This window comes from Strongylocentrotus purpuratus, unplaced genomic scaffold (assembly GCF_000002235.5).
Source record: "Strongylocentrotus purpuratus isolate Spur 01 unplaced genomic scaffold, Spur_5.0 spur5_scaffold_19, whole genome shotgun sequence".
Taxonomy (NCBI): Eukaryota; Metazoa; Echinodermata; class Echinoidea; order Camarodonta; family Strongylocentrotidae; genus Strongylocentrotus; species Strongylocentrotus purpuratus.
The window spans coordinates 22,372,588-22,400,247 of NW_022145604.1; the positions used below are offsets into that span (position 1 = coordinate 22,372,588).

Sequence of the window (27,660 nt, forward strand, 5' to 3'; positions counted from 1 at the left end):
TTGAAAGATTGTCGAGATCGATTGCATGGTATGTCTTCCTTTTGTGTTGCATAATTGCACAAATCGCCTGGCTAATGTCATGAGTATATGACTGTATGCCTTTTGATAAGACAATTTAAATACAATGCTGATAGGCATTTGTTTATGATGTATATATTTTTTTTTTTTTGCGTAAACAAGAATGATAAATCTGATAGTTTAATTTTTTTAAATTATATTCATCATTTTTCAGAAGTAGAAATATCATGTTTATTTTTATATGGTAGTTTTATGAAAGGATTTTATTAAAACCATGTTTTTTAATCAGATAATATATCATCATAAATTTATATATTTAAGAGTCTTTCATACCAATATAATATGAATTTGAATTGAACTAAATGTTTTACTTTGAATGGTACATATATGACTGAGTCAACATTAATTTCACTGTTCAAATTGCAAGATGTAACAGAAAAACTGCTCATTCTGATCACATAATTGTTTGAATACCGCAAGATATAACAATTGAGATTATGATACACTATTGTAAATTTTAAATAACATCATGGTAAATGAAATTAAGCACTCCTGAACAAGTTGTTAACATCCTGCTCATTTTATACAGTACTTTATTCACATCTCTATCTTAAGAATATATTTTATTCACTAGTAATATACTCTATAGTCTTTCATAGTAATGCAATATCAATAAACCGGTAATAAAATGTTTGTGAATTTATTATGAACAATTATACAGTTATACTATGTTGTACAATTCAAAAGATTGGTTTGTCATTGTAATCCAGCTTTTATAAACACATAATTGTATGAATACTGCAAGATATAAAATTGAGATTATGATACACTATTTAAATTTGTCAATAACATCATGCTAAATGAAATTAAGCTCTCATAAACAAGATGAACAAATGCTGCTCATATTATACAGTACAGAAAAGTATTACATCTCTGTCTAAAGAAATTATTATATTCACTCCATAGTCTTTCATAGCAACGTAATACCAATATACCAGTAATAAAATGTTTGTGAATTTTTTAGTGAAACCTTAAACAATAAGACTACATTGTACAATTAAAGAGCATCTTTTTGTCATTGAAATACAAATTTAATGAACAATGCTGCCAAAGGCCTTTGATCTTTATATTTTGAAAACGTTTTTACACATTTCACATTTTATAAAATCTTTCATTTTCATGAGTGTACCGCATAGAGTAAATACTGTATACTAAAATACTGTGTTAATTAAAGTAGAACCAACTTACCACAAAGTAAACAAACCAGTACTATTTGTGTGTGGTAACAATGAAGTAGAATGATGAAAATCATAGCAGTTATGACATTAATGTGTGCAGAATCTGCATTCACTGGAACTTGATTGTACATGTATTACACTTTTTATACAATGTATATACAATTTTATATATTTTAAGGCTCGTTCAGATAAGGGGTGAACTGTGACATTAAAAATAAATTGTATTAAATGAATGGCAACTGTGTGGCATGATAGTCCTATGCATAGGATCTATGTCTATTCACTATTAAGCTGTCTGTCATAAGTTACAGAAATATGGAGCATACAAATTATGAAAACAAACAAAAATCAGCCGCGATTTACTGATTCATTTCTGAATAAGGAATGATAGGCCCAGAAACTTTGTCAGTGTGCATACATCATTGTATAAATGTCATTTGACTTACATTATTGTGTACAGCTTGCTTCAATGTTAGATGTTTGTGTTTTATTTCAATACAGCTAGGTTTTGACCATTTTACTCAGAATAAAATTGGAAAGAAGGAATTATTATTGAATTTCAGGAAGTGATATTTTTTCTTCTCTCTTATCTTACACGATTAGCACCATATATCATTATTGGAAGATAGTATATTCAAGTTAATGCATATAAATCTCTCAAACATTATTGGCTATTAATTACACAAAAGCTTGCCCGATGTAGCAAAAACTGAGGTAAGCAAGATAACATACATCGAGTGAATGACAACACGAGAAATATGAATCAAAATGTAAATAATTAATTCATTATTTCTAAAGCTTTGAATCACAACACGAGCATCGATGGTTCACCAGTGATCTATCGATGTCTTCTACCCTCGCACATCCTGCATAATTAACAAAGACAATATAAAATAAACAAGGAGAAAATCAGTCAAAACTTGTTTTTCAATATGTCAGGTAACGAAAGGAAATTGAATAAATGAATAACAAACATGATAATAATAATGACTATTTGTACAGTGCCATATCCATTTCGCAGAAATGCTCAAAGCCGCGATGAGAATTTTTAAAAGCTATAATTAGATGTAATTGCAATACAGAGTACATGGACAATATAACTAAGAGTAAAATAGAGGACATCGAAAAAAGAAGGTGACGTAAATATACTCTATGGAAATATTCATGAATGACGTAGATGAAATGTGGAAATATTGAAGTAATTAATCAAAAGCTTTTTTTGAACAGTCGAGTTTTGAAAGAAGACTTGATTGAGTTTATACGGTTGCTATCATGATTCCATAGAACTGATCAAGCAAGTGCAAAAGATCACCCCCATGAATTTTGTGTTTTAGGACTACAAGAAAAGAAGAGTTTAAGATCTGAGTTGTACTTGGGGCAAGTATCATGCGGAATTGCAAATAATGAAAAACAAGTAACAAAATAAGCAGCTCAGCTATTAAATTGGAAAATACGGCGAAGATGAACGGATGCGGCGAGGATCAACGGAGGCGGAGAGGTGGACAGAAATTGTTCACAGTTCTAGGAAACCTAACCCCTGGACATCCACCCTCCGGACAACCACCCCTTGGTTAACCACCCTCTGGGACAATTACGGTACTATCGCCTAGGACGACTACCCCCTTGCCTAGGGCAACCACTCTCTAGGACGACTACCCCCGGGACAATCACCCTCTAGGATGATTACCCCCCCCCCCAGCTAAGTATCCTCTAGGACAACACTACCCCGGACAACTACCCCCAGACGATCATTTCAAAGACTCACAGAAGAGGACACAAACTGACCCCTTCATTAATACAATATTAATAATTTAATTATAATAATTTTTTCCACTCGGCCCTTTTAACATATTTTGACCACCATTATAACAACAATATTGCCTAACTTTTTTAGGGCAAGTTGTCTTTTTTCATTTTGAAGAAATACAATGTAGTGTAGACACTTCCTTTCATCGCTGAAGTTATAGCATGAACTTGCTAAGAGCCTTGACTAACCTGATAAAGCCATAGCTCTGCTAAACTCATCCTTCAAAATGTCCAGGAGATCTGTCAGCCCTTCTTCACCCTAGGAAATGATTAATGACAAAATTAATGAAAGTCGGTAAATTTATTTTGAAATACCTCAGAGCCTATTATTAATACACTTGACATAAACAAATGATGTGTGCATGACACGGACGCTACGAATGTATTTAAGGCATTTATTCAAAATGTTAAATCATAATGATTGATGGCCAATGCCATTCGGGAATTCAGATATATAGAAACTGATGTTCTTTCTATAGAATTTCCTTTGACGAACTTCTCTAGCAACTCGTGTAGTCAGAATCCACAGTGCACATTATTTGTTGCGATGTCAGGAAATTACCTCGGGCATTCTGTCGGCCAGACAGGGCAATCAATCATACTACAACTCAACTCCCCCCCCCCCCGAGATAAATGGAAGGTTGGGGCTCACGTTGCTATAACAGAAAATGAGAATGAGATTTTTGAATACCCCCCCCCCCCCTCTCTAACGCCCCTCTGATTTATCCTACATACCCCGCACGCTATGCCATAGATAGCGGGCCGACCGATGAATGCTGCCCGAGCGCCCAGGGCGAGTGCTTTGATGATGTCCGTACCAGTCCGTACACCTCCATCTACATAGACCTCGATATTGGTGTCTCGTACTGCTTCTACTACCTCGGGGAGTGCATCCAACTGAAAGAAGAAAAATAAAAGATAAAAATATAAACAGACAATCAAACAAATAAATAAATTAATGAATAGAAAGATAGATAGATTAAACATATAAAGTGAATAAATAGATACATAAATACATAGATTACAAAAACTATAATTAAATGTGATAGTATAGGCCTACAAATCAAAACTACAGAGGGCAGTGGTATTTGAACTTTAACAAAATTGCTTCTGTTTTGGTTTGTAAAATCGCTAGTATGAGGGAACTCAGTTTACAAAAAGTAACGATTTTAGACAGGATCAAATACATATTCATAGCTTAATACAAACAAGTATCGTAACAAGCAAATACATATCGATTTCTGGAGAATATGGGGGTCTAAATTTTAAGGGGCACAAAATCACATTATTGAGGCACATTAATTTAGGAGTGAACGTAAGGAACAAGTATACCACTTACGAAAAGTACTTTGTATCTAGTGAAAAGGGTCCTCTATATCAAAGCGGAGCTTGGTCGGTCCAAGTCCCGTTTAGATATTTGTTTTTTACCGGTTCAATTCAATGAACTGAATTAAATGAATGTGAGAGTTTTCTATTTTACCGGGGCGATGGATGTGTCGAGTTGTCGTCCGCCATGTGCCGATACCATGATACCATCTACACCAGCCCCGACAGCCTCCCGAGCCATCTCACCTGGTATATGTTATCAGGGTGAGAGAGGGGAGGGATAAAGAAAGAGAAAGAAAGAGAGAGAGAGAGGAGTAAGAAAAAGGATGAGAGAGATTCAAGGGGGAAGGGATGGAGTAACAGAAATAGTGGAGATGAATGATAATTTTGTTGTTGTTCATATACTACCACTTTGCAATCAACCCCTTGGTCATTCAGTAGATATACCATAAAAATAACTTCTTCGTCATCCAGTAAATATACCATCAAAATCACTTCTTCGCTATCCACTAGTTTATACCATCAAAAATCACATCTTCGTCATCAATATGATTGTATTCACCGCTTCATCATTCAGTAGATATATAATTGAAATCACTTCTTCGTCATCCAATAGATATACTGTACAATCAAAGTCACTTCTAATTCGTCATCCATTATAAAATAACCATGAAAATAACATCTTCAACATCCAGTAGATATACCATCATAATCACCGCTTCGTCATCCAGTGGAATATACTGTACCATCAAAGTCACTTCTTCGTCTTCCAATAGATATACCATCATAATCACCGCTTCGTCATCCAGTAGACACGTCACTTCTTCAGTAGACGAGTCACTTCTTCGCCGCCAGTAGTCCATTCTTCATCGTCCAGTCGAATATACTATACCATTAAAGTCACTTCTTCGTCATCCAGTTTATATACCATCGTATTCACTGCTTCGTTATCCAGTAGTGAACTGTACCATCAAAATCACATCTTCGTCTTCCAATAGATATACCATCATAATAAACGCTTCGTCATCCAGTAGACACGTCACTTCTTCAGTAGTCGAGTCACTTCTTCGCCGCCAGTAGTCCATTCTTCATCATCCAGTAGAATATATACTGTACCATCAAAATCACATCTTCCTCATCCCGTAGTTATACCATCAAAATCACATCTTCGTCATTCCGTAGTTATACCATTAAAATCACATCTTCGTCATCCAGTACATATACCATCAAAATCACATCTTCGCCATCCAATAGACTTACTATCATTATAACTTCTTCGTCATCCTGTAGATATTCATTTACCATCATTAAAACCTCTTCGACATTCAGTTAATATTCATGTACCATCAATATTACTTCTACGTCATCGAGTAGATATACCATCAAAATCTCATCTTCATCATCCCGTAGTCAAACCATCAAAATCACATCTTCGTCATCCTGTAGTTATACCATCAAAATCTCATCTTCGTCATCCTGTAGTTATTCCATCAAAATCACTTCTTCGTCATCCAGTAGACATACCATCATTATAACTTCTTCGTCACCATGTAGATATTCATTTACCATCAATATTACCTCTTCGACATCCAGTTAATTTTCATGTACCATCAATATTACTTCTTCGACATCCAGTAGATATACTATCAAAATGACATCTTCGTCATCCAGTGGATATACAATCAAATTACTAATTCGTATTATAGTGGATATATCATTAAAATCACTTAGGCGCATCAATAACAAGACCCTCCACATCATTTTGTTCAGTTGAAGAGTGAATAAGCGCGTCAACCTTTCATCTTTCTTTTCACCAAGATGTATGTGTAACGTTACAGTGACATAGGTAGATCCTGACCTTGTAACACTACTTTAAATCAAGCGAAGACGTGACATTTAGAGCCCCCTCAAAAACGGGGTCATTTTCATAAAGCACAAATCCTGAATTTGCACAAATCGTTCATGAATCAATGACATACCTGTTAGTATCCCTTTGACGATGACGGGGATGGAGGAGATTTTCTTGAGCCATCGGATGTCGTCCCAAGTAGGTGCATCATCGATGGTATCAGCCAAGTCCCAGAGGAGCGGGTCCCCGGCAGCTCTTGCTTGATCGGCCTCTTCCTTCATCATCTCCATGTTAACCCATCTACGGTCACAAGAGGAAACTATACATTATCCATTTTTATTTATAATACACGATCGCAACTAAAATCGAAAAATCTACCTAGTAAAGCATTTTCAGTAGCGTTTTGCAGGGGCGGATCTAGCTTTTTGCTAAGGGGGGGGGGGGGGTTGACCAAAATAATGATGATGCAGAGCATCGTCCACGAGCCGCGAAGCGGCGAGCCGATTTTTTTTGGGGTGTTTATTTGAACCCCGTAAGTGATGTTTTCCTGGCATCTATTAACACAATGGAGACCATAAAAAGCAGTGCATGATAACGTCTTTTTAAATCAAGTACCAGTTAAATACACAGTTATATCCAGAGTTATCATGTGTTTGGTTAAGTTACCAGATGAGTTGAATATCTTCTCACAATATTTGCACTTGAAAGGGTTTTTCTCCAGCGTTTTTTTTTTTTTTTTTTTTTTTTAGGGGGGGGGGCCGCCCAAGGGGGGGGGGGGAGTTTAAACCCCCTAACCCCCCCCCCGTAGATCCGCGCCTGGTTGTGCGTCAACTCTTGAAATGTGCGAACGTGACTGTGAGGTATTACGTAATCCTAACATGATTTCTATGGGATGTACGATAGAGTATTGAAATTGCCCTTGATTTTTTTTCGAAAATAGTTGCGATTAAACACAAAGAGGAACGGTCTGTCAGCAACAAAATGCTGGGTCTAATAATAATATAATAATAATAATAATCTTGTTTACCCAGGGAAGCCTCATCAGCAATTGTTGTTCTTCCTGAGGGACCTGAAATTATTATTACCCCAGCAATTGCTAGGTACCTATTTACACCTGGGTAGAGAATGGTCAATATGGATTACTGTCTTGCCATATGACGTTAGTGTCGGGCCGGGATTCGAACCTAAACCCTTTGATTGTGGGTCAAGTGAATGAGTCACTATACCACGACACCTCTAAGTCACTTAGGCCAAAATACTGGACTTGTGCCCTTTTTCCTCTCATGAATTATGCAATATGTCAGCTGGTAATTCAACCATGTCACCAACACCACCCCCCCCCCCCAAACAAAAATACACTGGGAAATCTGTACATTATCATGATTATCAGCGATACCGGGAGGAGATCGATGATGATGATGATGATGATGATGTTGATGATGATGACAGTCTATAGTGGTGATGGTGATAATGATATTGAATTTAAATGATGACTATATTTTGATTATAATGATAATGTTAAATATAATTTTACAACTTTTTTTTCACATCTTGAAATATTATTCAATCGGTATGTCAGTCACTCTTACTTTAGTTGATGATAAGCAGGATTTGTTCGCACTGTTTCATACAGATCAAACTCCTTTTCGTTTCTGCGATACCCGTAGACAGCAACGTCCACGGTTACCAACAAAGCTGTGGAATACAGAAAAAGAATAGGGATATCAAAAACGAGTTGCACAGTTTTTCCCCTTTCGTAGGGTTCTAAGTTCTTGGTTATTTATTTTAAATGCAAATTCGACTATTTCGGTCATATACATTAGAAAATAAGGTAATGCAATTTAACGAGTAAACGATGACTAAACAATAAATCCTCACAGCCCAGACTTTAGGACGGAGAAACACACACAAAAAAAATTGCATATTTTAAAGCAATGTGTAGAACAATGGTGATCGTTTGTCACGCTGCCGACACTCTCTTAACATTTTCTATTTAAAAAATGTAACTATTTCTTTAATAATTCCCTTTCGTTGAGATTCGTTTGATATAATGTTTCCATTCATAATAACATTTTACAGCTGATAAAATTTTGTCATTTTATGTAAATAAATGAAGATAGTTAATTTCATAATTCAGCAGAAAAATATTTATCGTCAATACACTTAAGTCTATTATTATTGTGACCGCAAAACCCGAACACTGTTGTAAGCACAAACCTTTCCCCAGTATTTTGAAGTACCCTGTACTCTAACTTCGAGAGTTATGGTCAAGCCATTAACGATGGGAGGGGAGGGGGCACTTGTGTCATTGGGGGCAATGGTCTTATTGTGCGGATACAATGTGATGTAGCTGAGCACTTTGGCGAAAGAGGGGAGAGGAAAATAAGCGGGCTTGAGGGGTTGTATTGTCTTCTTTTATCTGTTATCTTTTTTTTTCTTTTTCTTCCTTATCTCTCTCCTTTTTAGTACTTTTTTTTGGGGGGGGGGGGGGGGGCTGGGATAGAGAGTGGAGATGGGCACTCGATCTGTGCTCATTCGTGCCTTCTCCCCGCAGCTAGTGACGCTCCTGTCTGTCACGATCATTAAAACATTCCAACAACTGAAAAAACTGTTGATTTAAGTGGTCACAACTGGCCCGTGCCCCCTCCCTTTGAAACCAAACTGCACACCAAAATATGTCCCCTTTATAATTAAATATAGTTTCAGAATTGTAATAATAACAACAACAAAATCCACAACGACAACAACAATATGGATGATAGTATTACTACTACTACTACGATACTACTAATAATAACAATTGCAATGATAATAGTAATAATAATAATAATAATAATAACTATCATGATAATACTAATAATAACAATGATAATTATTATAAAAATAAAAGATAATAATAATAATGATAAAATGTATTACTATAATAATAATAAAAATGATAATTATAAAGTATTCTGCCCCCCCCCCCGATTAAAAATCCTAGATCTGCCGCTGGCGAAAGTGCAATTCTTCTTTTTACCTTTGAAGCCAGCTTTCTCGGCCCGTCTCAACAAAAGTTCTGTGATTTTTGGATTCTTGTAGATGTATGTCTGCATCATCCGCAGTCCTCCTGGAGCAGAGTCGGCTATGTCTTCGATCGTAACGTTTGCTCCACAGCTTAAAGACATGAACACACCAGCGGCTGCAGCAGCTACATATTTGAAAGGAAAAAAATACATACACGCAAATATAAAAATATTATTGGTGAAACAAAGATATTAACTTGTTTTAGGAGAAATGATATAGGAGATTATCATATTTGACCTCGTACTAACAGTGGTGTGGAACCAGAAGTGTAAATGTGTGTGTGTGCGTGTGTGTGTGTGTGTGCGTGTGTGTGCGTGTGCACGCGTGTGTGTGTGTGTGTGTGTGTGTGCGCGCGCGCGTGTGTGTGTGTGTGCGTGTGTGTATGTGAGAGGAGTGCAAAACTCAGGATAAGGGAAAATGGGAGGGGGCAGACATTTTCTTGTCCCAGAAACGAAATATGAATAAAACTTTTACAAAGTAGCTGAACAAATATTACTTGCGCTTGGATTGTTCAGCTACTTTGTAAAAGTTTTATTTATATTTCGTTTCTGGGACAATATCACCTTTATTGAAAATAATGGTACACTGTAGTAACAATAATTACGATATGAATAAATAGTACAGTTCTAAGGATTCCAAGCGTTGGAAAGTGTTGGGGGAAAAGGAAGTATTAGGCTACTTATCAACAGAGCCGATTATACACATAGTTGGGCCAACTCGGGTTTAGTTGTGTGCTATATATAGTATAGCCTCACACCGCAAGGTGTGATTTGGTCCAACTTACACAACATAAAATGATGTCAAGCAATATAGCTTACAAAGACATCCTCTGATTAAAGCAAATACAAAATATAGTACATGTACTTAACGATGTTACACTAGGTGAAAAAAATTAACTAGGTTTATTAACATACAAGAAAGAGAAAATAGGGAGAGGAGAGAGGGCGATACAAACAGAACAGATGGAAAGATATAAAGTTAGTGGGAGAGAGAGAGAGAGAGAGAAGGGGGGGGGGGGGGAAGTGGGGCTTAATACATCGGAGGCTGTGTGATGATCAAGTGGAAACTTTCTTATTTGGAGAGTACATTGCAGGGCCCGCAAAAAGAAACGATGTTAATAACAATGTGACACCCTGGGTCCAAATCCTAATCATTACCTCTCGCCGTAGCGATTTCCCCATCTGGATGCGCTCCCTTGTGGAAGGCGGTGGGTGAGATGCCGCAAGGGAAGGAGACCCTGTGACCTAAGATGGTGGTCGAAAGGTCTCTCTTGGAGACGTCACGTAAGACCTTTGGCCTCAGACGGTACCTACAATGGCATGATGGAGGAATGAGAAAAGTGAATGTTAGTGGTTCGACTTGGTGGCGTAGCTCAAGAGGGGGAGGGGGGGGGGGGGCTGGGCACATGGGTTATTGGTCGGAATTGGAGTCGTGATTTAGCCATTCCCGTAAAGAAACGAACAATGCCAATAACGGTCAATAGTTCATGAGTGAGATTCCCTAAAGATTCCGGGTAACGGGAAAATAGTAAAAATTTGGATGAGATCCCCATTGGTTTATGTGTTAAAAGTTTTGTGAGAGCGCGGATACCATAAAGTGTTTTTTGTCTGTGATTCCCAAATGATTGTTACATTCAGTCATCTTTCCAGCGAAGATTAACAGACAGTGTCTCAGATTTTTTAAAATGTTTTAACCAATCTTTACTCAATAAAAGGATAAGGTGAGAATTATTGGTAGATTTTTGTGTCAATTCGGTTTATAAAAGATATATCGACTGCTTTAATATTCGAGGCCACACTGTTTCTATACTGGCTCTCGGGGACGCTGCATCTCCCTTTGAGTCTTTAAAAACAGCCAGGCCTCTCATAGCAGTCGATATATCTATAATATTTCATTTACTCTAAAGCAAATTGCCAACACGTTTTGTTAGGTTTAGGGCTAGCTATAACGCTCGTCCGACCTAGCAACAAATAATGCAATGCTATTAACAGGTCGATAGTGATAGGCCTACAATCTCTAACCCCCTATATAACCGTAACCCTAAACCCTAATGGCAAAACGAACCCCAGAACAAACGTGGGAGCACCCCAGCCAATAGGGACTTTTAGATTTGCACGTCGACACAGTGGACTGCTACGTGTGACGTCCTTTCAAGGCAATAGGGACTTTTAGATTTACACGACGAGAACGTGGACTGCAACGTGTGACATCCTTTTAAGTCACTGCCAGTGCCTTAAAAGGACGTCACAAGTCCAGGTCCACTCAAATCTAAAAGTCCCTAATGTGACGTCCACTATGTCGACGTGCAAATCTAAAAGTTCCTATTACCCACCCACCTACCTCAAATATGCAGCGTGACTGTCTCGGAGAGTGACTTCTTCATCGGCCCCGCCCCGGTAGTAATTCCACATCATTGGGTCGAGGCATCCTTTAGCTTCCTCCTCAAAGTCGTCCAAACAAATCCTCTTCTTGGAAGCCATGATTTTCAGCTTGACGTTGTTTCCCTGGTTGTAAGCGCACAATATTATTATATAGAAAGCTAAATACTTATTCGATAGTACAATACAAAAGAAATGTATTGAAAAGCTTATTACAAAGCAAATAACCTAAACGTGCATACTAGTACCAAAAGTTTTGTTTTCAAAGCAATACTCGTCAATCATCGATGTTCACTGATTCTCAATCTTTCCAGAAGAAGGGTGATGTTACGATATGCGATATCCGAATATCCGGTATTCAAATGATTTTATTTGTCATGCAAAACATAATAAAATGAATAGATATATTACCAACAAAAATATGCAATGAAACGACAAATATGATAGAAACAGCACGAGAAAAGAGGAACTTACTAGAAGCAGAGCTTGTTGAAGTGTTAGTTCCTCGGATGCTGTTTTACAATGTAACATGAACAAAGTATACTTAGAAAATCAATAAATAGAAAAAATAAATGGGAGGGAAAAATGGAAGAAAATAGTAAAAGGCAAAAAGAAAGAAAGGTAAAAAAAAGAAAGATACGTGGTAGTTGAATAAATAACATGTCTACCATAACAAGTTCAAGTTCAAGTTTATTTGTCTTTCTTCTAACATGAATGTAATACAATTTAACAAATTTATAACATGCAAAGTATATGAAAGGAACCCTTAAAAGGAACAAGTCCATATAATGCATTTAAGTGAGAAAAAAGAAGAAAGACGAGGAGACCTAAGAAAAGTTTAGATTGTAGGGGTCAAGACTCCCTCAAAATGATAACAACAATAAAACACAGCCTGGTTATATAATAGATTAATACAACTTACAAGAAAATGTTCGTCAAAGGCGCTAAAGTACTAAAACAAAGAACTATAAACTATAACCATATGATTATAAACATGGTTTAACTGAGTAATAAATAATAAAAGGGTGGGGAAAAGAGACTTTGTACAAAAGGGGGTGATAAGAGTGATAATAACGTGGGATATAGAAATGGAGAGAGGGGGCGGGAGGGAGAGAGAGAGAGAGGGGGGGGGGGGGAGAAAGAAAGATGGACATACTTTCACTATACACACTAAGAAAAAATGGTGCAAGTATGCACCTTTAAGGGTGCAAACCGATGCAACACTGGCAGCACCTTTAGGGGTTAAATCCTACACCCTTTTTAAAGATGCCAGATTGCACCCTTCAAGAGGGTGCCAGATTGCACCTTTTAGGAGACATGTTAGTACCCTTAATGGTTCAATCCTGCTCCATTATGAGTGCAATCCGATGCAATAGCGGCACATTTAGGGGTTCAATCCTGCACCTATACTCGAGGAATACTCGAGTAATTTGCTCGTACACAAATACATATTAAACATGCATGATGTTTCTTGGTTAGTAATCATATAATCAATATATCTATTGCTAAAACGTGATTGTAACGTGATCAGACAAAATAGAATAATCGATTGGTTAATGATTGCCGAATGAAATCACGAAATTGATGTGCATTGTCATAATTTGCTTAACAAATCACGATAAACGTATTTTTACGTGAACACGTGTAAAGTAATCATGAATATGCATGCAATATGCAAACTTTTATTTTGCACCCTTTTTTAGTCGATAGGGTTATTTTTGTGGGAACGGTGCAAAATCTTATATTGCACCCTTTTTTTAACCCCTTTCCTTCAATAGGGTTCATTTTTATGTAAAGGGTGCAAACTCTTATTTTGCACCCTTTTTCTTAGAGTGTAATGAAGCTGAAAGCTAGCTACAGACGAGAAAAGGAAAGAAAAAGGAAAAGGTAAGTCGGCAGTTGCTAAACAAACCATGCAGTCTGCCGACTCTCTTTTTATCACGAGTTATTACTACCATATAACCAAGACCCTCAAACTCATCAGTCAATCGCCCTTTGCCCTTAGTGCCCTCTGCAAAATTTGTGCAGTTATCCGGTGCAGTTATCCGGGGCAGTTGTCCATCGCTCAGTTCTGTTTCCTTTATAGGTTCAATCCTGCACCCTTTAAGAGGGTGCCAGATTGTACCTTTTAGGAGACATGTTAGTACCCTAATGGTTCAATCCTGCTCCAGTAGGGGTGCAAACTGATGCAATAGCAGCACCTTTAGGGGTTCAATCCTGCACCCTTTAAAAGGTGCAATCCTGCACCCATCATCGAGGAATACTCATGAAATTTGCTCGTACACAAATACATATTAAACATACATGATGTTTCTTGCTTAGTAATCATATAATCAATATATCTATTGCTAAAACGTGAATGTAATTGTAACATGATCAGACAAAATAATCTATTGTTTAATGATTGCCGAAGGAAAATACAAAACACAAAATTGATGTGCATTGTCATAATTTGCTTAACAAATCATGATAAATATATTTTTATGTGAACACGTGAAAAGTAATCATGAATATGCATGCAATATGCAAACTTTTATTTTGCACCCTTTTTTGGTCGATAGGGTTCATTTTGTGGGAAGGGTGCAAAATATTATATTGCACCCTTTTTTTAACCCCTTTTCCTTCAATAGGGTTCATTTTTATGTAAAGGGTGCAAACTCTTATTTTGCACCCTTTTGTGCACCCTTTTTTCTTAGAGTGCAGAAGAAAAAGCTGCATCACTATCCTGGCTGTGTATTAAAGGCTGTTCTATTGATTCTCATTATCAACATTTCAAACACCACTGTACAAAACTCAACTGATTTTACTCAAAATCGGTGCTTTATTAGTGACAATGTGTTTGACTATTCATGTGTGCAATTGCTGCCTATTAGCACGTAGTACAGCGACAGAGGTCAATATACGCATTAGCATTGAATCTCTATGCTTTAATTGCTGGAGTGGGTTAGTCCAGAATCTGACGATTTAATTTTGTTCTCCACCACATGCACCGTACCAACGCAAATATTCATACCCGTGTGAGTCAAAAAAAAGTTTACACCTAGAAAATTGCTAATTATTTTTAAAATCATCTATGAACAGTAAATTATTATACATCTTATGAAAGAGTGTTTTATCCCAAATCATTTGGTACCATTTTTGTGTGGTATGTGTTCACGCTTGGATGAACAGGTGGCATTGTTTGCGAGAGTGCAAAAATCGACTTGCGCCAAAGTGATGCCTACGGTATATGTATTATGTTGGGATTAGCGGAGTGACAGAATGGATTGAAAGTATCAAATGAATATGTTTTTTGCAAAAGGCAAAGTCACACACACCCACACACACGCGCAAAAATGTTCGTTGATATTTGATATTCAATATTTGATATGTGTGGCATGATTAATTTTGTTAGGGGTGTTATTTGGATCTGCAAAGACCGAATTAATACCCAAATCCCAATTGTTTTATTCAAACATCACATAGGCAACTTTGGCGCAAGTCGATTTTTGCACTTTCACAAACAATGCCTCCTGTTCATCCAAGCGTGTACAGTACACATACCACACAAAAATGGTACCAAATGATTTGGGATAAAACACTCTTTCATAAGACATATAACAGTTTAGTGTTCATAGCTGATTTTTTTAATAATTAGCAATTTTCTAGGTGTAAACTTTTTTTGGACTCACTCTGTATATTCAAATATTAATATGCAGCGCAAGAATGGCTAGGTTATGTTTAACAATGTCGCGTCCAGGGTGGCGTAACGTAGTCGCGACCAGGGATGGGGCATTCGACGAGGGGCGTTTGTCGTCAGGCTAGAAGTAGTACATACCGTGTTCATAAATAATTACCTGTCTATTTGTTTACACCAGCTGACGACTTGGTTGACTATTAGCTGGATATCACAACGTACACGGTCTACAAAGTAAGCGATAACACATGAACGGGTAAGTCCAATATCCTCTACATACAAGAAGAGAAATGATTATTGGTTGGTAAAAGGGGCCAGATAATAACACATGTGCTAAATCCATGCGTTAAGCCTTTATCATGCAACACAGTACAAACATATTATTCAGCGGTATATCAGGGAGGTCATATCCCTGGGTATATTGATAACAGTATATACAGCAAAAGGCACGCAACACATGCACAGAGGAAACAAAACTGAGCGATGGATCAATAACTGTACACATTTTGTAGAGGACAAAGTGCAAACCCGGCAAAGCTGAAGGGTAATACGGTTGACTGATCTGAGTTTGAGGGTCTGCATGGGTAATGCCATGGTAAATAACTCAGGATTAATAGAGAGTCGGTAGACTGGTTTGTGATGGTAGACATGTTATTTATTCAACTACCATGAATACCGGATATCGCATTTCGTAACATCCCCCTTCCTCTGGAAAGATTGGGAATCAGTGAACATCAATGATTGACGAGAGTCTATACATATTGCTTTGAAAACAATACTTTTGGTACTATGCAAGTTTTGGTTATTTGCTTTGTAATAAACGTTTTCTAGTCAGGTTATAAAATACTGAAATCTTGTTATCACTATACCGTAATAACGAATAAGTATTTAGCTCTCTATATAATAATATCGTGCGCTTACAACCAGGGACACAACAGCAAGCTGAGAACCATGGCCTCCAAGAAGAGGATTTGTTTGGACGACTTTGAGGAAGAAGCTAAAGGATGCCTCGACCCAATGTTGTGGAATTTCTACCGGGGCGGGGCCGACGAAGAAGTCACTCTCCGAGACAGTCACGCTGCATATATGAGGTAGGTGGGTGGGTGGGAAATATGGTGGAGTCCGGTGCTCCCACGTTTTCTCCGGGGTTTATTTTGTCATTAGGGTTTAGAGTTAGGGTTATATAAGGGGTTAGATAATTGTAGGCCTAGGCCTATCACTATCAGGCCTGTAGTGATGGCATGAATCCACTACTGAAATTAGGAATTCGGTTAGTCGCTGGAGCAAGTATCGAACAACCTACTCATGCACGGGGGGGGGGGGGGGGGGGGGGTGGTGGTGTTCTTACCAAAACATCGATCACCCGAGTCCCGGTTCTAGTTATGCAGACTTATGCTAGAGAGCAAGCGAACAAGTAATATTTCGTTACTTCATCATAAATATTTGATTGTGAAAAAGTTATGTCATTAAATATAAGCTTGTACATTTATAAGTGTAAAACGACAAGTATTTTACTAGATAATGAAAACTACAAATCGATCACCTCTCTGCATTAATATATAAAGTGACAGTTGCCCTCATATTAAACAAAGTATCAAATGGCTGCAGCCCCTACCCCCCCCCCCCCACCTCCTACAAATTTACTTGAATTCTGTTGTACACGTTTACGACCTGTTAATATTATTGCATTATTTGTAGCTAGGTCAAACGAGCGTTATAGCTAGCCCTATAACCTAACAAAATATATTGGCAATTTACTTTAGAGTAGTTCAAGTTCAAGTTCAAGTTCAAGTTTATTCAAACCAATCAAACACAACATTTTACAATCAATTGACACAAAAGAAATAAAAAACATGATAGGTTTGGGACCCCGGAGAAGCAGAGCTTGTGATAAGGAGCCCTTAAAAGGTACATAAACAAAAACAAAATAACAGTATTTAGAATAACCGATGACAAAAACATATTTACAATGATAACTAATGAGTAAATATGGGAACAGAAAAAAAAAAAAAAAATAACACACATACACATACACACCCACGCACACACACACACACACACACCCACATACACACATACACACATGGCTTTCCAGGATTTACTTTAACATATTTTGTAATCTCTCAAAAAGATATTCTCGACATGTATGTTTAAACATAGGTAGTGTTGGACTGGAACTGATGTTTTGTGGCAACTTATTCCATTCTTTGATACAATTAATTACAAAAGAGTTCGAAGCAGTTTGTGTTCTCGCAAACGGCTGATGGATAAGATTTCTCTGACGTGTGTTGTACGAATGGACAGTCGAATTAACAATAAACGCATCTTTTAAAAATGAATTATTTTGAGCAGATTGAGATTTGTACATGAATATCAAACAATTCATGGAGACTAATTCATCAAGAGGCAACATCTGAAGTTGCACAAATAAAGGATTACTTGGACTTCTGTAATTTGAATTTGTAATGAGCCTGATAGCTTTCTTCTGAAGGACTATTAACTTGTTTATATGGCTCCTATACGTATTTCCCCATGCAACATTACAATAAGTTAAGTGAGGCATAATGAGTAAATGAAATATAATAGATATATCGACTGCTATGAGAGGCCTGGCTGTTTTATAGGCGCGCCTCGGGGTCATGGCAGGATGCAATGTCATCGAGAGCCAGTATAGAAACAGCCGGGCTTCGAATATTAAAGCAGTCGATATATCTTTTATATACCGAATTTGACCCTAAAATTTATCAAAAATTCTTACCTTATCCTTTTCTTGAGTAAAGATCAAAAGGCATCGTATGGTAGCCGCGCTCGCACAAAGTAACTTTTAGCATGTAAACCAATTGGGATCTCATAAAAATTTACTATTTTCCCGGTACCCAGAATCTTTACGGAATCTCATTCATGAACTATTGACCGTTACTGGCATTGTTCGTTTCTTTACGGGAATGGCTAAAATCATGACTCCAATTTCGACCAATCAAATGGCTAGATTTCTAAAGAGAGGTATATAAAATTATTTATTACAGGTTAATGAAATTCTTTGTAATGAGGCACTGAACAAAGACGTATCCATCAAATAGCGATTTTCGAAATGTAACCAAATTTAAAGTATACGTCTTTGTGAAGTGCCTTCATACGAATAAATGCATTCACCTGTTACGACTAACTGTATTTCAATAGTCGGAATGCTTATTGCATATTATTACGGGTTGTCATGCCGGGCAAGCCATAATGTTGTTTCAGTCCTAGGCACCTAGCAATAACAAATGAAAGAAATTTGCATTCTGATTATTGATACACAATAAATCAAATGAATGAATGAAAATAAAATGATTTGTCACGGATGAATGACAATAATCGAGTCACTTCACAATAATATTAGGCATTAAAGTTGAACACATTAAAGTGGCCTGTTTGATTATGCTATACGAAAATGGATCATTTTGTCGACGGGTAGCGTAAACATATTATGCAAATTGTCTTTTTGATAACTTGCCGCCAAGTCTTGGTGATAGGTACAGTGATAAAAGCTATATGTCTGTATCATCATCCAGGTATAGAGGTACATGCATGAATATATGGCTTACTGTGTATTGTGCATTTGTAGTTTGGTGGATATAATTATTCTAAGCTCAATTCGCCACTCGATTGGGGGCAAGTACCCCCGTGCCCCCCCCCCCTCTGGAGCTACGCCACCAAGTCGAATCACTGACTAATATTCGCTTCTCTCGTTCCTCCATCATGTTATTGTAGGTACCATCTGAGGCCAAAGGTCTTACGTGACGTCTCCAAGAGAGACCTTTCGACCACCATCTTAGGCCACAGGGTCTCCTTCCCTTGTGGCATCTCACCCACCGCCATCCACAAGGGAGCGCATCCAGATGGAGAAATTGCTACGGCCAGAGGTAATGAATAGGATTTGGTCTTTGTCTTTGAAACTGTTTCTATATAATCACAACATTGCTAGGTTATACACTATCAAAAATGTCAATTCAAATATATGAATAGTTTCATTTTAAGTTTTAATAGAAATTCTCGCCCAAGGGACACTAACGAAAATCTATTCAAAATTAGTAAATTCTATTCATATTATTTAACAGTGTGCATGTACGACATTAATGATGACTTGATTTCTAGTCAAATTGACGGTTTCGGGTTCAAAATTATTGGATAGCTTTTGATTTAAACAGAAATTATTCAGCTGTCACGAGAGTGATACATTTACACCCGTCGAGACGGACAACTTGTATGGAGGGAAAAAACACATGAACATAATGGCCCGAATTCACAAAGGAGGTTTGTCGACAAACCTTGGTTTTCGTATGTCATATTACGCGTTTTACGCGTTTTTTTTTACAAACCTGGTTTGTAAAGAACAAAAGGAGGTTTGGCGAAACAAAAGGAGGTTTGAGCTCAAACCTTGGTCTGAGCTCAAACCTTGCTTTGTGAATTCGGGCCAATGTGGTGAGCACAGAGCGAGGTTCGCAACTGGGACCTCTCGAACGAGATTCAAAACCCTAGCTTTCTTAATATACCACAGTAACTGTGTCTTAAGGGATTTTAAAAACATAATTTTAAAGACCCTTATATTGGGGGAGGGTCTGATTTCACCATCAGCTCGAAATACAAGATTTGAAGTCATATAGGGCAACTCGAGGGGGGTAAAATGTGTTGTGTTGATATGCATTTAGATTTATATCTATAATGGGCGTCGATGGTGTGCCCCCCCCCCTTCCATCAAATTTGAAGTCTTCCGGAAAGAACGTTCCCTTCCCCCTTTTGGGGCTGGGGAAGGACGACGATATCCCCAAAGTCTTTTTCCGGGGTGTTCATGTCGGGAGTAAAACATCGTATTCTTCAAGTCAAGCCCCCTCCCCGGAAGGCCATTGGGGCCTCCCGGATGGAATGATGTCCCCTGGAAGAAAAAAAAAAGGAAGAAAAAATTGTTGTCCCTTCCCCCCTTCCCAATAAAACCATCCTGAATCTACCCCTTTGTGAATAAGAATCAAACACTCTTCCCTAACACTTTCCAGCGCTTGGAATCCTTAGAACTGTGTACAGGTTATTCAGTGCATTTTGTAACGATACTAAAAGCGTTTACTATTTTCTGTTGCAATTAGATGGAGCCATTTTCGTGAAATGACTGTACTATTTGTTCATATCGTAATTATTGTTACTACAGTGTACTATTATTTTGAATAAATATATTTGATCAATATATGATATCGTTTACGCTTGAATTGTTCAACTACTTTGTAAAAGTTTGATTCATATTTCGTTTCTGAGTCAAGTAAATATCTACTCCCTCCCATTTTCTCCTTATCCTCAGTTTTGCACTCCTCCCACATACACACAAAAACACACGCACGCGCACACACACACACACACACATTTACATTTCTGGTTCCACACCACTGTCAGTACGAGGTCAAATATGATGATCTCCTATCATTTCCCCAAAAGCACGTTAATAATCTTTGTTTCACGAATGATATTTCGATATTTACGTGCGTGTTTTTTTGTTCTTTCAAATATGTAGGTGCTGCAGCCGCTGGTGTGTTCATGTCTTTAAGCTGTGGAGCAAATGTTACGATCGAAGACATAGCCAACTCTGCTCCAGGAGGACTGCGGATGATGCAGACATACATCTACAAGAATAAAAAAAATCACAGAACTTTTGTTGAGACGGGCCGAGAAAGCTGGCTTTAAAGGTAAAAAGAAGAAGTACACTATCGCCAGCGGCAGATCGAGGATTTTGTAATCAGGGGGGGGGGGGGGGGGGGGGGGGGCGCAGATTACTTTAAAATTATTTTTACTTTTACTTTAATTATTATTATTATAATTATTAAAGTTTTAAATATTGTTATTATTATCATATTTACTTTTTACTATAACTATCATTATAATTTTCATATCCCTATTCTTTTTCTGTATTGCACAGCTTTGTTGGTAACCGTGGACGTTGCTTCCTACGGGCTTCGCAGAAACGAAAAAGAGTTTAATCTGTATGAAACAGTGCGAAGAAATCCTGCTTATCATCAACTAAAGTAAGAGTAACTGACATACCGATTGGATAATATTTCAAGATGTTAAAAAAAAAGTTGTAAAATTATATTTAACATTATCATTATAATCAAAATATGGTCGTCATCTAAATTCAATATCATTATCACAATCACTACCACCAACTCCACTATAAACCATCATTGTTATCAACATCATCATCATCATCGATCTCCTCCCGGTATATCGCCGTAGAGAAGGCGCGATAGCTCAGTCGGTAGAGCAGTGGTCTCGTGATCCGGTGACCCAGGTTCGAAACCAAGGAGATGCGCTAGTGCCCTTTGGTAAGGCATTAATTCTCATTACCAGGTCCCTCGGAGAGGACCTAAAACCGTCGGCCGTCTGGTTGCTTACTTACAAGAATTTATGCTTTCTTAGCAGTCAGGTAAAATAACCACCATCACATAATCATGCTAATGTACAGATTTCCTTTTTTTTTGGGGGGGGGGGGTGGCGTTTGTGACATGGTTGAATTACTAGCTGACTTACTGCATAATTCATGAGAGGAAGAAGGGCACAAGTCCAGTATTTTGGCCTACGTGACTTAGATGTGTCGTGGTAAAGTGGTTCATTCACTTGACTCTCAGTCAAAGGGTTTAGGGTTCGAATCCCAGCCCGACACTAACGTCATATGGCAAGACAGTAATCCATATTGGCTACTCTCCACCCAGGTGTAAATTGGTACCTAGCAATTGCTGGGGTAATACAAATTGCAGGTCCCTCGGGGAGAACAGCAATTGCTGATGAGACTTCCCTGGGTAAACAAGAATATTATTATTATTATATTATTATTACACCCATAATTTTTTTGCTGACAGACCGTTCTTCTTGATGTATAACAAAGAGATCCAACCCCTTTCCGGTATAATCGTTCACAGTTAACAAAATCTGGCACGCTTGAAAGAGAAGACAAAACAAATCCTGTCCTTATTATTTGGGCCAATCATTTATTTATTTATTTATTTATCTATTTATCTATTTATTTATTATGTATTTATTTATATTTCTATATATATATATATATATATATATATATATATATATATATATATAGTTATCTACCTATCGATCTATCAATCTATTGATCTATCAACTCATTCGTCTTTTATTAATTAATTAATTATCAATTCGTTCATTTATTAACTTAATATTGAAAGTGGAGGAGAATCAAGCGTTGGTTCCTCATTAAAAGAACGGGGGAAATAGTGGATGTGATATTAAAGGGGGGGGGGTGTTCTGTACAAGATTGCAACCATTTTCGAAAAAAATTCAAGAGCAATTTTAATACTCTATCGTACATCCCATAGAAGTCATGTTAGGACTACGTTATACTAGTCACGTTCCCACATTTCAAGAGTTGACGCACAACGCTACTGAAAATACCTTGGGTAGATTTTTAGATATTAGTTGCAGTCGTGTATTATAAACAAAGATGGATAATGCATACTTTCCTCTTGTGACTATAGATGTGTTAACATGGAGATGATGAAGGAAGGGGCAGAACAAGCCAGAGCAGCCGGGGACACGCTCCTCTGGAACTACACTGATGATAAAAATGGTGCATCAACTTGGGACGACATCCGATGGCTCAAGAAAATATCCTCCATCCCCATCGTCGTGAAAGGGATATTAACAGGTATGTCATTGCTTCATGAACGATTTGTGCAAATTCGGTGTCTGTGCTTTTAAAAAAAATGACCAAGTTTAGGAAGAGGGCTCTAAATGTACATAGATTGATTCAAAGTAACTTTAAAACGACAGAATCTGCCTGTTACGTTACACATGCATCTTGCAGAAAAGCAAGAAGAAAATTGGCAACACTTTTTCACACTTCAACTCAAACAAATCTGAGGATGAGAGTCTTGTAATTGACGCGCGACTGCATGATAATAATGGCTGAAGTGCTTTTTATTGTATATTTACTGGAAGCCGAAAAAGTGAATTTTGATGGGAAATCTATCGAATGACGAATGTGTTATTGTGATAGGATATCTATTGAATGACAAAGGTGTGATATCTACTGATGACGAAGAAGTGATTTTGATGGTATATCTACTGGATGACGAAGAAGTGATTTTGATGGTATATCTACTGGATGACGAAGAAGTTATTTTGATGGTATCTCTACTGGATGACGAAGAAATGATTTTGATGGTATATCTACTGGATGACGACGAAGTTATTTTGATGGTATCTCTACTGGATGACGAAGAAGTGATTTGGTAATATATCCCACTTGATGACTAAGGGGTTGATTGAGATTTGATGGTATTAAAATGTTTTACAAATCTGTCATTCATCTATCCTCTTTCTCCTACTCCATTCCCCTATCCCCTCCCCCCCCTCTCTCTCTCTGCATCTTTCTCTCTCTCTCTCTCTATATATGTTTATCTATCGACCTATTTCTATTTCTCACCCCCCTCTCTTTCTCTCTCTCTCATCCCTTTTCTTACTCCTCTCTCTCTCTCTCTTTCTTTCTCTTTCTTTATCCCTCCCCTCTCTCACCCTGATAACATATACCAGGTGAGATGGCCCGGGAGGCTGTCAGGGCCGGTGTAGATGGTATCATGGTATCGGCACATGGCGGACGACAACTCGACACAGCCATCGCCCCGGTAAAATAGAAAACTCTCACATTCATTTAATTCAGTTCATTGAATTGAACCGGTAAAGAAAAAAATCTAAAAGGGTCTTGGGCCGCACAAGTACCCTTTAATGTTAATTGCAATATAAAGAGGTCCCTTTCCACTTGATACAAAGTACTTTTCGTAAGTGGTATAACAGTTCCTTACTTTCACTCCAAAATTAACGTGCCTCAATAATGTGCTTTTGTGCCACTTTAAATTTTAGACCCCCATATTCTCCAGAAATTGATATGTATTTGCTTGTTACGATACTTTTTTGTATTAACCTATGAATATATATTTGCTCCTGTCTAAAAACATTTTTTTTTAATTTTTTAAATTTAAAATTAAACAAAAATTCAAATACCACTGTCCTCTGTAGTTTTGATATGTACTATAACATTTATTTATGATTTTTGTTATCTATGTATTTACCTGTCTATTTATTCACAGTGGCGGATCCAGGGGGGGGGGCCCGGGGGGCCCGGCCCCCCCCCCCTTGAGAAAAAATCATGTAAAATCACGTGATTTTTACCTTTTTGGGGGGATTCACGTATATATTTAATCATTATCTACCTATTTAATCATTTATTTATTTATTTGTTTGTCTGTTCATATTTTTATTTATTTATTTGTTTGTCTGTTTATATTTTTATTTATTTATTTGTTTGTCTGTTTATATTTTTAAAATTTTCTTTCAGTTGGATGCCCTCCCCGAGGTAGTCGAAGCAGTACGAGGCACGAATATCGAGGTCTATGTAGATGGAGGTGTACGGACTGGTACGGACATTATCAAAGCGCTCGCCCTGGGCGCTCGGGCAGCATTCATCGGTCGGCCCGCTATCTATGGCATAGCGTGCGGGGTATGTAGGAGAAAAAAAAGGGTTGATGGGAGGGGTGAGGGGGGGGGGGGGGGGTCATCTGGTTCTTCTTGTTATTGAATATATGAATACTTTGTTAAGCTCATGTTTTCAAACAGTCATGCTCATTTTCTTTTTAGGAACACGAGCCCTAACCTTCCATTTATTATTATTATTTTTTTTGGGGGGGGGGGGGTGAGTTGTAGTATGATTGATTGCCCTGACTACCCGAAAGATTGCCCGAGGTAATTTCCTGACATTGCAACAACTAATGTGCACTGTGGATTCTGACTACGAGGTACCTCTAGGAGTTCGTCGATGGGAATTCTACAGGAAGAACATCAGTTTCTATATATCTGAATCCATGCGTAGCATTGTCCATCACTCACTATATGATTTAACATTTTGAATGAATGCCTTAAATATATTTGTAGCATCCGTGTCATGCACACATAATTTTTTTCAATTTTTTATTTCAAGTTCGTCAATGGGAATTGTATAGGAAGAACATCCGTTTCTATATACATGTATTTGAATCCATGAGTAACATATCATCTATCAACCATCATGATTGAACATTTTTGATAATTGCATCTGATACATTTCTAGCATCCATCCCATGAACGCATCATTATCTTTTTCATTTCAAGTGTATAAATAGTTTCTAATGGTATTTCAAAATAAATTGACTGTCATTTGTCATTATTCATTTTCTAGGGTGAAGACGGGCTGAAAGATCTCTTGGACATTCTGAAGGATGAGTTTAGCAGAGCTATGGCTTTATCAGGTTAGTCAAGACCCTTTGAAAGTTCCATGCTATAAATTCAGCGATGAAAATGATTGTTGATCGACACTACTATGTATTTCATAAAACATGAAAAAAAGAAAACTTGCCTTAGAAAAGGTTTGCAGTGTTTTTGCAATGATTATCACATCCTATTAAGGAAATATCAACTGTAAGCTCATTCAAGTCTTTTTTTAAGCTCGACTGTTCAAAACCGCTTTTGATTCCTTCAATATTTCCACATTTCATCTACGTCAGTCATGTTTATTTCCTTAGAGTATATTTATGTCACCTTTTTTTTTGTAGTACTCTATTTTACTCTTGGTTATATTGTTCATGTACTCTGTAATGCAATTTATATCCAATTATGGTTTTCTTGCATACTTGAGCATTTCTGCGAAATGGATATGGGGCTTAACAAATAGTCATCAACTTATCATTACTTTTATTATTATTTCCTATTTTTACATATTAAATAACATGTTTGACTAATTTTCTCCTTGTTTATTTTATCTCGTCTTTGTCTAATGCAGGATGTGCGAGGGTAGGAGATATCGATAGATCACTGGTGAATCATCGATGCCCGAATTGTGATTCAAAGCTTTAGAAATAATTACATAGTTATTTACATTTTGATTCATACTTCTCGTGTTGTCATCCACTCTATGTATGCTATCAACCTTGCTAACCTCAGTTGTTGCTATATCGGGCAAACTTAATAGCCAACTATGTTTGAGAATTAAATGCATTAACTTGAATATACTATATTCCAATAAAATGTTGATAATCGTGTAAAAAAGAGAGAGAGAGAGAGAGAGAGAGAAACATTTTTTTAAAATTCTGAGTAAATGGTCAAGAAGCAAGCTGTACATGATATTAGTCTTGTTCAGACGGGGTTTTGCTAGTCGGCGTAAGTCAGTGGCGGATCCAGGGGGGGGGGGGGCCCTGGCCCCCCCCCCCCCCTTGAGAAAAAAAAATCATGTAAAATCACGTGATTTTTACCTTTTTTGGGGGTTGGGCCCCCCCCCCCCCCCTGGCGCTCAAGGGGGGGGGGGGGGGGGGGGTGCAAATTGAAATTTTTTGAGGATCAAAAAAAAAAAAATGTGCTCACTACCTCCCCCCCCCCCCCCCCCCCCCCCCCCCCCCCCCCCCCCCCCCCCCCCCCCCCCCCCCCCCCCCCCACTGAGCAAATTTTTGGCCGGCGCGTTTTTCAAATTTTCGGGAGCAAAAAAAAAAAAAAAGTTGGGCCCCCTCCCCTAAGAAATCCTGGATCCGCGCCTGGCGTAAGTTGATCCCTGCAGAATCAAATACCTCATATTTCACTGACACCATTAGTTGTCCACACGCTCTTACTCGGACCAACTTCCCATGATTAAGTTAACACGACCTTCCACCTTCCACCGACCAGCGTAACTTATGAAAGCTATGGTCACAACCCCTAAAAGTAGCCTGCTCGGCGGCCGGGCGGCGAGTTTTAAGCCAATGTTTTTAAGGCATCGCTCGGTCGCCGCTGAAGTATTAGCGCGGAGTTAAAATTCGGCGGCGCCTGCTCACTTTTTTACTCGCCGCCCAAAGTACGCTCGGTGACCTGGCGGTCGACTCCGGGCACAGAGCGTTCGCCGTCGAGCGATTTAGGTCAAAAATCGAAGCCGCTAGCTAGGTCAAAGGCTGACGAGCGGTTGCCGCCCGTTCGCCGCTGGGAGATCAATCGGTCACCGGTCGGCAGCCTTTGACCAAGCGGCTTCGATTTTTGACCTAAATCGCTCGACGGCGAACGCTCGATTAGGTCGTATTTTGGTGCCCCGTCGATGGGTGGAGAGTGGCAAATGTAGATTAACATCTTGCCAAAGGACATTATAGTGCCGCGGCGGGACTTGAACCCTGTACCTTGTGATCTGCAGTCGGGTGACTTATCCACTAGTCCACAACACCTCTACATTTTTATTTAGATTTTTTTTTCTTCAATTTTGAG

The 27,660-nt window shown here is 38.0% G+C and overlaps 1 protein-coding gene and 1 pseudogene across 1 annotated transcript; one reads left to right on the top strand and one right to left on the bottom strand.

Annotated features, from left to right (window-relative positions):
- Positions 1-605: 605 nt before the first annotated feature.
- LOC584105 (hydroxyacid oxidase 1) lies at positions 606-15,879 on the bottom strand. The gene is made up of 10 exons (XM_783984.4): positions 15,518-15,879; positions 11,644-11,807; positions 10,461-10,612; positions 9,257-9,427; positions 7,827-7,932; positions 6,368-6,537; positions 4,543-4,634; positions 3,798-3,959; positions 3,252-3,321; positions 606-2,122 (listed from the first exon to the last, which is right to left on the bottom strand). Exons 2-10 carry the CDS (start codon positions 11,781-11,783, stop codon positions 2,049-2,051), a joined length of 1,137 nt encoding a protein of 378 aa, XP_789077.2. The 5' UTR covers positions 11,784-11,807; positions 15,518-15,879; the 3' UTR covers positions 606-2,048.
- A 36-nt stretch (positions 15,880-15,915) lies between these two features.
- LOC100888966 lies at positions 15,916-26,484 on the top strand (annotated as a pseudogene).
- Positions 26,485-27,660: the final 1,176 nt, after the last annotated feature.

What these genes read in the sequence shown, in the direction of transcription:
- LOC584105 (XM_783984.4), bottom strand. Translation starts at nt 11,783, where the DNA reads ATGGCTTCCAAGAAGAGGATTTGTTTGGACGACTTTGAGGAGGAAGCT. An exon ending in AGTCACGCTGCATATTTGAG is followed by an intron (nt 10,613 to 11,643) that starts GTAGGTGGGTGG and finishes ATGCCATTGTAG; the next exon opens with GTACCGTCTGAGGCCAAAGG. An exon ending in CGTCAAAGGGATACTAACAG is followed by an intron (nt 4,635 to 6,367) that starts GTATGTCATTGA and finishes AACATATACCAG; the next exon opens with GTGAGATGGCTCGGGAGGCT.